The sequence below is a fragment of the Phaseolus vulgaris genome, chromosome 1 (assembly GCF_000499845.2).
Source record: "Phaseolus vulgaris cultivar G19833 chromosome 1, P. vulgaris v2.0, whole genome shotgun sequence".
In the NCBI taxonomy this organism is placed as follows: Eukaryota; Viridiplantae; Streptophyta; class Magnoliopsida; order Fabales; family Fabaceae; genus Phaseolus; species Phaseolus vulgaris.
In genome coordinates this window covers 49,314,903-49,327,232 of record NC_023759.2, presented here as the reverse complement: position 1 = coordinate 49,327,232, position 12,330 = coordinate 49,314,903, and the positions used below count along the sequence as shown (strand labels likewise).

Here is a 12,330-nt window from a genome sequence, read left to right as displayed (position 1 = left end):
ATATTTACTTCTCAAAATGGTTTACACTTAAAATGTTATTATCATTAGGATTTAAATTATAGTTTGACTTTAATTTTCATTAGTTCAAATTATTTTCTTAGTTTGTGCCTATTTGTTTGTTTACACCATTAGTAAAATCATAAACAATATAATATTATAAACGTTGTTAGCGTTCATTTTCAAGTTTATATATGGACCTTTGTTTTAAATTTCTATCGCTTGTCAAATGATATAATTTATACCAATCTATATTAAAATAAAAATATAGCAATCTATATTTTTATAGAAGTTTAATTTATTTTGATATTTTTTTATATTATTTGAAAAGAATAACGTTTTATAACTTATTCTGATTAGTTCACATCTATTTAAACATTGGACCCAATTAACCTAATCGAACATAAAAATAGGTGAGATTGATACAAGTATCACCTCTGAGAATTAGGTCATGTTGAGAATTAATAATGTTGGGAACTTGAGTGTAATTGTGGATTAAATTTGGTTATTTTGCAGTGTTTAGATAGTGATGCAGCAACAAATATACTATTATTTTTTTTAAATATTTGAAAAATACTTAATCATATAAAATCCCTCCCGATTCTATACGTAAACATAGAGTAAACTATTAAAATATATGGTGAATGAAAATAAAAAGATAATAATATATTTATTCAAACAATAAGAGGAAAGTAGAAACCCTTATATGTAAGAAACCTGAATAAAATATGAGACTGGTTCAGATGTGGAGTTATTAATGCGTTACTTTTTCATAGCCCCAAAACCACGCTTCGTAGGAAAGTGATTAATTTTTTGTTATCACTAAACGGAACATTTCCGTTAATCTAATGAGTGTGGAAAGACATAATTAAATTGGTTAAGAGAAAAGGTAAAGGTAATTGTTATTGAAATAGATATATAAAAAGGGGTGCTTTGGTGTCCTAGGTGGAGGACCACTTAAGCACTAGGGAGCTCTTTGTCCTATTGTCCCCATGGTTTTCCCCACTTGGGTGTGAACCATGCCCCCCAATGGATTAAGGAAAAGAGTGAATATATATATATATATATATATATATATATATATATATATATTATTTTTTATTTTTATTTTAAAATTAAAGTTTTCGTTGGTATCACTGTGTAACTTAAGATATCATTTAGGCTGACACCTCAAGTAACAACAATCATTTGTCATCACATGAAAAGTGTATTATTAAAAAAAGAAAAAAGAAAGACAATACAAAAATCCGGAGAGAATAGACCAAAACTCATATATTAACAAAAACGATACATAGGTAGACTATACCTATTCGTAAAGAATTTTGAAAACAGACAAGATGAAAGTCTATTATACTAATGAAAAGATTCTCTATGAATAAATCATAAATTAGTCAACTTATTAGGACACGCATTCCCTTCACGAAAAATATGAGTAACCCTAAACCTAATTTTCCTCCAGTAATTAAGACAAGTATTCCATTGATTACGAAACGTCTAAATAACATTTGTCCTAATAATAAACGCAGCACAAACCAAAACAAAATGCTATGCTTAGTGAACCAAAACAAAATTTTATGCTTAGTGAAAACATATAGTTAACACATTATAATAATATAATAATATTTTTAATTAAAAAATAAATTAAATATAATTAAAATATTATTTTATTGGTTTGTGAAGTATATATTTATTATTGGAACAAAATTAACTTTTCGTCATCTATGGAACAACCTCCTCATCCACTAAACTCATGTCTTCGACTTCCATAATTCATTTTTCACTTGCTAAAACAATCATTTTAAAAGTTAAAAATGATGGTATTTTAAAAGTTTAGACTGTTTTTAAGATTAGGTCAGATTTTGAGTTTTGGATTTTAGGAGAAATAAGCGTATTTATAAAAGTTCAACAATTAAATTAGTATTCAATAGATAGTTGAAATAATAATAAATACTATTAAATATATATATTTTTAAAATATTTTTATAATAGTCTTCAAATTACTAAAAAATTATAATTAATTATCATATTAGTTTGACATAAATGTATCGATTATGTTTATTTTATTTCTTTAAGTTGTTTTTAGGTTGAATTTTCGATAGATATGTGATTGAATTGATTCTTGGATCATTTTCAATAATGATATATATATATATATATATATATAACATTTAATTATACAAACAAATTTACATTGACAGAATGTTAAAATTTACTCTTTAATAAATCGTTTTGTTTGTATTTCTTTTTTAAAAAAATCATTAAAATATGTTTTCCAAATTCTAAAAGAGTGAAAACTCTACAAAAATTATGTTGTTTTTTTTAACTAAATTTATTCAAAATGTACCTTCTAGAAATAAATTCGCATCCTCTGATTTTTTTAATGAGTTTGTATCTTCATTGCATGATACAAGCACGCCTTTCTGGATTAAATTAATAAAAAAAAAATTCGTATTTTTAACTTTAATTATTACTGAATACGAATATATTCAGTGTATATTAAATTTCGTATGATACATTAAATAATAAATTGATGTATTAATATTAGAAACTGTGTTCAAATTTCTTTAGAAAGATGTCAAGTTTTGAGAATTATGAATGTAAAAATAAAGATAAGTTTTTTCAACTTTTATAATTAGTCTTTTGACTCTTCAACAGTATTGCAAGATTTTCCCATGACTTCTGCCTTTTTATTTGACATTAAGATTAATATTTAGTTTGAAGTTAAGTCGCACTCAAACTTTTTTACCTATTTAAAAAATGTGTTAGGTGAGAATCAGATTAAATTCTTATCCACAAATTTATTGTTTCTTATTAAAAAGTATGTTTGAACCATTTTTTTATAATCACTTTTAAAATAAATAAAAAATAAAACCTAAAATTAATTTATACATAAATTAAAAAAGTAAAGTTTTAGAGATTTTATATAAAATAAGTTTTATAAATTAGTTTATATATAATCTAATTTGAACTCTTCATATGTTCTCTCTTATAAGTAATTAGAAAGCAAAGTTTTTCTACCAAATTTAGAATTTATTTAACAATAATAAAAACTAATTTAGAAATCAATTTTCTTTTAATTTTTAAAATAATCTCTAATTTAATTACTATTGTAACTAATTATTTTAGTCTTTAAAAATTGATTTCTATTTGATTATTTCCTTGTATGATATATATATATATATATATATATATATATATATATATATATATATATATAAAAAAAAGCTATCGATAGCTCTAAATACTTTTATAAAAATAACATTAAATTGAAAAACTAAAATAGTATACAAGTTAACACCAATTATATAATCAACCAAAGGAAATCTGAACTTGTATGTGCCATTAGCATATAAAGACATGGACAGAATGTGAAGTTATCTTCCCTTATACTTACAAAATAGAAGCCATCACCAAGAAAAAAACCAAGAGCTACTTGACAATAACAAATCCTTTTAATAAGGTCGAGTTCTTTCCATGATCTGTCAAACACCAACTTGCCTTAAAAAAATTAAACAAATTTGTAGTGGCAACAATGAACAGAATAAGAGTTTAACGATGATACAAGTGAAATAATTTTGCAGTTAATTAACCATAAATTATTATGTGTGTGTTCTCAGAGTAACTACATATGCAGTGATTTTTATAATATAAAATATATAAAATGATTTTACAGTGATGGTGCATAATATTTTTTGATAAAATAATAATCCAAAAAAATTAGGGTTTAGAGGATGTAGCTGAGTTGTGTTTTACAGTGGACCCTGGGATGCAACTAAAGATTATACTTTAAATTGGATTCGAAAAGAAAAAAATAGTTTATATAAAGTGGATTTGAAATGTCAAAAGATGACTTAGAAATGGTTGATGGACAAGAAATATATTCTCCATTATTGATTGCTTATAGTTAATTTATGATAAAGTATGATCAAGTTGTGATGATAGATCCTTTGGAGCAAAATTCAATGGTTCCAGCCCCAGAATTACGTTTGATATCATAAAATAATGGTTTAATTAGGTGCGGCGGGTTAAGTTGCATTATTGCCAAACACGGTGGAATTGGCCGTAATCTCCATCTTCTTAGAGTTGAAGGAAACTAAACGTGCTTTTCAAATAACAGTGTCACCTTCTAGATCATCATCATCATCATTCTCATGGTGGCTCAAAAATTACCTAGGGTTAAAACTTTTCCACTAATTCACACACCCAAAGTCTGCTTAAAAATCAATGCTTGCAATTGCAACTATCATTTACTTTTGCTAACTATTTTAATTGAAGCTTCAAGATAGATTAAGATGAGGTTTTATTTTTATGAGTGTAAGAGTCTCTTGAATATAACACAGAATACAGATTATATTATATTATATCAGTAAATGCGAATCTCATTTTACTGATATGATTTTGTGAGATTTAACTACGTTTAATTTTTTTATTTAAGAAAATATTAAAATTATTCAAGGTGTTGAACATTTGTCACTTTTTTTTTTACCTCAAATTTGATATATTAAAAAAAAAATCTTAAATCTTAAATCCTAAACCCTAAATTCAAATTAACTTGAGATAAAATAAAATCACTAAACTTTCAAAGAAGCAAAATAATATTATATTATCATCATTCTCATTGTACAACAAAAATTAGTTTTGATATAACTATATTTATAGAAAAAATCACACATATAAAAAGTTCTCTCTATTTTTACTTCAATTTCTTGAACTTATCAATAATTAAATCATAGCTATAATTTTGAAAAACGTAATTTCTAAAATATATATATATATATATATATATATATATATATATGAAAAACAAGTCATTTAAAAACTGGTTATAAAAAAATATAATAATTAAAATTTCATTTTTATTCTTAAAAAGAATTTTCATACAAAAATATTTAAAAAATAAATAAAAACACTAAATTTGTTAGAGTATAAGACCTTGAAAAGAAAACGAAGTATACTTATTCAAATTCTTATTTTCTAAACATTCTTCGCATATAAAAATCGTGTATACTAGATAAGGAAAATTATTATATATTGTTGTAGATAAAGGATCGCTTTATTTAAAAATAATATTTTTTTTACTTTGTTATAGTTTTTTAAAATAACCAAAAATAAATAAAAAATAGTTATAAGAAGAAAATATTTAGAACAGCTTCATGCTAAATACATTTCTAAAAATAATTTTGTTATTGCAAGCAAACGTGAATAATTTTTTTCTAAATTTCAATAAAATAATTACTAAATTATTTTATACGAAAACTAGTTTTGTTTAATCTTAAACAAGCTCACCCTAAACGAGTTTTTCCTTTTTTTTTTTGGAAAAAAGTGGATGGTTATTTCTTTTAACAATTTAATTAGTACGTATTACTTCTTAAATTTATTAACACTCATGTTGTTTGTGTTTTTACATATTTTTTTTACTGTTTTTTTTTAAATTTAATCAATAAAAAAGTATTAGTTTTTTTTTATCGAAGCATTTAAAGAATATCACTCTCATATATTGTATTGGAGCCCTTTTGACGATAAAGAAGAAAAAAAAAAGTAATTTGTCGTGATATTTAGGGGAAAAAGTACTATAAATATATGAGACAGTGAGTGCTCAATCATAGCTGCAATTGTAAAAGATAAGCTCAGCAGAGTCACAACAATAAACTAATTAATTAATTACAAACCCTAAAATTCTACTTTGTAAAAGATTACACAATATAAAATTCAATGATTAAATATTAATCTTTACGTATATTATTTGTATAATTTCGTTAGTGTTGACTTATTTTATACGAAAAAAAAAATCTATTTCGTTAAGTACTTATAATTTATTTTCTTACACGAAAAGTATTAAATGAAATATATATTTTACACTTATTGAATTTCTTACTTGTTTTTACCACTCAACCTAACAAAATTTCAACTGATAAGACGATACAGAGAAAAAAAAAAACTATCATAGTGGGGTTGAATTTTGTTTGTATATACATAATACCTATATGTTTTGGTGTTACACTACACCTGATTTTTTTTAACATGAAAACTGTAAATAGTAGAAATTAATTTTGTAACTTTTTTTGTAACATGTTTTTTATTGTATATTTTTAAAATGCAAAGTTATATGAGATTAATTAGTAATAAAAGTTTATAATTTCTTATGGTACGTACGTACGATTTTATGACAAAAGTAATAAATGTAAAATAGAAAATCCTTATGTAATTACAAGATTACGTTATTTGTTTACAAATTATACAATATTAAGTCTTAAACTAATTAATTGTTTTATTGTTTTTATTTTATTAAATAAAATTTAACTTAAATTTAACTCCATTGCATAAACTAGTCCATTTAAATTTTTACAATTTATGATTACTTTATTATCTTAAGTATTAATTTCATTTTTTTTTATCTAATAACATAATAATATTCATTTTTCATGAACTATGAATTATTTATCTGTGTATAGTAATCTTGTAAGAATAATTATTATCATTCGAGTAATATGGTGTATCAAATGAAAACACATTTATCAAATTCGAACTCATAACTTGAAACAAATAAGATATTTTGATTTTATTGATGATTTAATCATATAGATAAAGACACTACTAAAAAAATATTAAATAAAAATTAATTTTATAAACTAAAAGTAATTAATTACTATATTAACTAAATTAAATACTATTTTAAAGACTAAAAAAGTTATTAATTTCTATTATTAATAAATAGATTATAAATTAATATCTAATTAGCTACCAATGTTTTAACTACTAATTTAATAAATAAAAACATTGATAGCTAATTAGATACCAATTTAGAAACTATTTATCAATAATAGAAACTAATTTAAAAAATAATTTTTTAATCTATAAAATAGTATCTAATTTAATTAATATAATAACTAATTATTCGTTGTCTTTAAAATTAATTTTTATTTAATAGTTTTTTTTTAGTGAAATATTATGTTTTAAAAAAAATTATATAAAGTTTTTTTTAGTATATGTATGTAATTATGGGAACTATTGATTACTAATAATGTTTTCAATAGCTCAAATGATGGTGTCTCTTAGAACATTCTTTATACAGTTCTTCTGGAAAATAAAAAGTAAAATAAATTATTAGATGCACTTAATTATTATTGTATGTTGGATAGAACTGATTCAATATCTTTGTTTGTTTTCTAATATAAATATTACTGTATGTTGGATATAATTAATTTAATATTAATTTTTTGTGTTTGTTTTCAAGTATAAGTATAATTTCATAACTTAATTTTGTTTAATATTTTACACATACATATTTTAAAATTATTTATATTATTCCACAACACTTTTTTACTACACCGTTTATTTATCATGTTTATAATAGATTTTACTCTCCAACTTTAAAAAATGTACATACATTCCGTTTACCAATTGAAATTGTGTATAAAAAAGAGAGAAAAAAATGCAATACACGTGTGACCCAAGAAAAGAAAAATACAGAAAACTGACTTTTAATAGAAAGATAACCTCAAAAATTTGTTATGTATGTATCATTCTTTATTTTAAAGTCACACAATATTTTCTTTTCTTTTCTATAACTAAAAACGAGAAAGTATTTATTTTAATATGAACTATTATATTAATTGATTGACGAATGAGGATAAAAATGCATCATAAATTTGATGATTGTTATTTTATATATTTGATTATTTTGATGCAGAGAATTTATTACATCTCTTTTGTTAGAAGACAACGGAGACGTCAGACATAGACGAGTTATGGTTACCGGAAACTGTGTTGTTCTGATCCCGGGATGAAAATTGTTATAACAGAAAGGCCTTTGAAGCAGTGACGTGTTACATCACATCACGTAAATATAGGTAATAAGCTCACAACAAGTTTTGTCCTTTCACCCATTCCATTTTTATTGGCCCTACCATTTCCTCTCTCTCTCTTCTTCTCAGACACACACACACACACACACTCTCTCTCTTCTTCTCAGACACACACACACACACACACTCTCTCTCTTCTTCTCAGACACACACACACACACACTCTCTCTCGTCATCTTTCTCTTCTTCTCTTCACTCCTCTGCTTCCGATCCAATACCAACCCATGACGGAGGACCGGAACGTGCGAAAAACACGTGTGGTTGACGTCGTCCTCGACTGCGTCATACCCTACATCGACGACCCTAAGGACCGCGACGCCGTTTCGCAGGTCTGTCGACGCTGGTATGAGCTCGACTCCCTCACCCGGAAGCACGTCACCATCGCCCTCTGCTACACCACCACGCCGGCGCGCCTCCGCCGCCGCTTCCCGCACCTGGAGTCGCTTAAACTGAAGGGGAAGCCCCGCGCCGCAATGTTCAACCTGATTCCCGAGGATTGGGGAGGCCACGTCACCCCCTGGGTTAAGGAAATCTCTCAGTACTTCGATTGCCTGAAGAGCCTCCACTTCCGCCGCATGATTGTCACCGATTCCGATCTTCAGCTCCTCGCCCGCTCCCGAGGTCACGTGCTGCACGCTCTCAAGCTTGACAAGTGCTCCGGTTTCTCTACCGATGGACTTCTCCATATTGGTCGCCTTTGCAAGTAATTAATTAACTTAATTCCCTTTATTATTACTACTATTACTTATATCAGTTTGCATTCTTTCCAAATTAAGCATCCTGTAATAATAATTAATGACCAAACTATGATTTTCTGTTGTTAATCATGGAGGGACAGAGTTTTTTTAAATTTTTCTGTAAATTGTTTCGTCGTTAGCTTTAGTTTTAGCGACTAATGGGTTTGGTTGCACGAAAGGGGTTGATTTTATGAAGGATTTTTGAAAATTATGTATTGATGAAGTGGTTTAACCGTGACCAGCTTAGATGCCCTAACTATTATTGTGTTTAAAATAATTTAATTTTCTTGCAAAATTAGTTATCCCTTTTCTCTCTCTCTCTCTCCATGCACTAAAAGAAGAAAACATCGCTTTGGCATGTTCATGTCAAATTCAATGGATTAATACCAAACATAGTGATGAAAAATGAAGTAATTAAATTTTAGTGACGAATGTTTTGAAATTTGCAAATAAAATGTTCCGATACTGATGTTTTATTGAAGTGGTTTAGTAGTTTGAGTTCCTTTTCTTTGAATATGTTCAATTGTGTGTTATTCTTCCTTGAGGAGTTGGATTCTTTGACCTAAGATTCGTGTGTAGTTGGACCTGTCCTGCGTGTTTCAACCAGTTTTTTTGTTGATGGTACTTTTTATTTATTCGAATTTGCCTGATGGTGGCTGTTTAGTTACTATTCTCAGAATCCTGAATGGTTAACCTGCACCGCCAAGTGTTCTTACTTGTTTGCTAATCCTCCCTGCTTTTATTGCTATGTCTCCGTTCCAGTTGTCTGGCAGGAAGCTGTTTTATGTCATTGGGTAATAAATTGTGCTCTGTCACGATGTCTGTTACTGTTAAGGATTCATTAATTAATGAGCAACATACCCATTATTTGAGTGTATGAGCGGAAGAAGATGAGAGAAAATTAAAAATAAAGGATGTAAGAGAAAATGATAGGAATATAATGATATGATGTGAAGCAAAATGTCTGGGGAAGAAAATGAAATTAAAGATAAGATGGAAGAAAAGGTAGGAATATGTATTAATTAACGATAAAGAGGATGGAGTTCGTATATTTATTGACTAAAACTGTGGTGATCAGTTTCTGTAACTTGTAGGATGAAGATTAGAGCAGTTTGTGCTCTGCTCTACATGGTGTTAAGGAACCTATTGAAGTCTTTCTGCTCTTCTTCTTCTCTAAGTATATGCATTCTTTTTTTAAACAGAAGTATTGCCATTCTTATACTTTATGCTTGATTTAAGGGAGAAAGAATGTTATAAGTTTTGAATTTTAATTTTTTAAAATGAAATTTGCATGATAGCAGACATATTTGTTTTTAGCGAATACATTCTAGACATATTAGAATTTTCAAGTACATGGATATGATATACCTTGTATATTGGAAGGTAGAACTTATGCCTGCAGCTAATTAAATTTTTGTGGGTCTGACTGTAAATTTTTCTGTGGCAGGAATTTAAGAGTGTTGTTTCTGGAGGAAAGCTCAATTGTTGAAAACGACGGAGAATGGCTACACCAGCTTGCTTTGAATAATACAGTTCTTGAGGATCTCAATTTTTACTTGACAGACATTGCTTTTATAAGGAATCAGGACCTTGAACTTCTGGCTAAAAATTGCCCCAATTTAGTGTCAGTGAAACTTACTGATTGTGAAATACTGGATCTTGTGAGCTTCTTTAGGCATGCCTCTGCTCTGGAAGAGTTTTGCGGAGGCACCTACAACGAGGAACCAGAAAATTACTCTGCTATATCATTGCCACCAAAGTTATGTCGATTGGGTTTAACATACATTGGAAAGAATGAGTTGCCCATAGTGTTCCTGTTTGCAGGCGTACTAAAAAAATTGGATCTTCTCTATGCAATGCTCGACACGGAGGATCATTGTATCTTATTCCGAAAGTGCCCAAATCTGGAAGTCCTTGAGGTAAGTTCCCCAACTTCTACTTGTCAAGGATTTCATACTCATCAATACCTTTTGTTTTTACTCCTATATATCATCCTTTTGTAAAATCTTTCTTTCTTTTTTATATTCCCTCCTTTTCAAAATTATTAATTTATAACATTTATTTTAGAATAGATAAATCATATATATTGCATAAATTTTTAGAATGTTCTTAAAGACATCCTGTAATGAAATTATATCACAATACCAATAGTCATTACTTGAAATAATCAATTGACATGGGAGTCAGATAGATTCAGATACACTCATTTTATAAAAACTAAAACATATTTAAGCCTCGTGTGTGTATCTAAGGGTTTGATAATATACTTTCGTTTGTCTTTTGAAGGAAATATGTTAACCAGTTATAACATTGAATTTGTTAAACACTCCTGCATGAAAAAAAAAAACACAAGTATAAGGGATATATAAGTAATCATAATTAATTTCACTTTATATAATGATTCTAGCCCAAAATACCTTCCATTTAATTGTGATTTTGTTTGTATAAGACCCTTTTTTATTCATGGTACTAAGTTCAATGATAATATGAAAAAACTTTGCTTTTAAATTGAAATTAGTAAAAATTAAATGATATCAACTAACTTTTTTGATATAGTGATATTAGTATCTTTTTTGTTTTTTTTTTATATTTGAGTATGGTGGAGTATATATATGAATATTTTTGAATTTAGCAGAACTACATTTGAAACGTTTATGGTTGATACCTTTCTTTGTGGACAGACGAGGAATGTAATTGGCGATAGAGGGTTAGAAGTTCTTGGTCAGTGTTGTAAGAGGCTAAAAAGGCTTAGGATTGAAAGGGGTGATGATGATCAAGGAATGGAAGATGAAGAAGGTACTGTGTCCCATAGAGGGCTAATAGCCTTGTCACAGGGCTGTTCAGAGCTTGAATACTTGGCTGTTTACGTGTCAGATATTACAAATGCATCTCTGGAACATATAGGAACTCACTTGAAAAAACTATGCGATTTTCGCCTAGTGTTACTTGATCATGAAAAGAAAATAAGTGATTTGCCACTTGACAACGGAGTGAGGGCTCTTCTGAGGGGCTGTGAGAATCTTAGAAGATTTGCTCTATATCTGAGGCGTGGGGGGGTGACTGATGTAGGTCTTGGTTACATAGGGCAGTACAGTTCAAATGTTAGATGGATGCTGCTGGGTTATGTGGGGGAGTCTGATGCAGGGCTTTTGGAATTCTCAAAGGGGTGTCCTAGTCTTCAGAAACTTGAGATGAGAGGGTGTTCTTTTTTCAGTGAGCGTGCACTTGCTGTGGCTGCAACAAGATTAACTTCTCTAAGGTACTTGTGGGTGCAAGGATATGGAGCATCTCCATCTGGGCGTGATCTTTTGGCAATGGCTCGCCCCTTTTGGAACATTGAGTTGATTCCTTCTAGAAAGGTGCCTATGAATAACCATCAGGATGAGACTGTAGTTGTAGAGCATCCAGCTCATATTCTTGCATATTATTCTCTTGCAGGCCAGAGATCAGATTTTCCAGATACTGTTGTGCCTTTGGACACTGCCACGTGTGCTGTTGATGCCTAGACTTCTCTTCTGTATATACCATTTTTCTTTTCCTTTTCTTCTTCTCCACTTTCATGTGGCTTCTATCCATGTTCCTGCTCTATTTCTTCTTCATTTTAGACCATTACTCCTGTAATAAGCCTGTTTTCATTCAGAAACGCTTCCCCTAACGCAATTGCTTTCCTTTAAAACTCAACATTCTGAATCTTGTGAATAAAAAGCCAGAGTAGTTTTTTTCCCCTTCCA

At 28.2% G+C, this 12,330-nt stretch overlaps 1 protein-coding gene across 1 annotated transcript; it reads left to right on the top strand.

Annotated features, from left to right (window-relative positions):
- Positions 1–7,719: 7,719 nt before the first annotated feature.
- Positions 7,720–12,330, top strand: LOC137815057 (coronatine-insensitive protein 1-like). The gene is made up of 3 exons (XM_068618087.1): positions 7,720–8,565; positions 10,047–10,518; positions 11,281–12,330. The coding sequence occupies exons 1-3, from the start codon at positions 8,087–8,089 to the stop codon at positions 12,103–12,105; spliced, it is 1,776 nt and encodes a 591-aa protein (XP_068474188.1). The 5' UTR covers positions 7,720–8,086; the 3' UTR covers positions 12,106–12,330.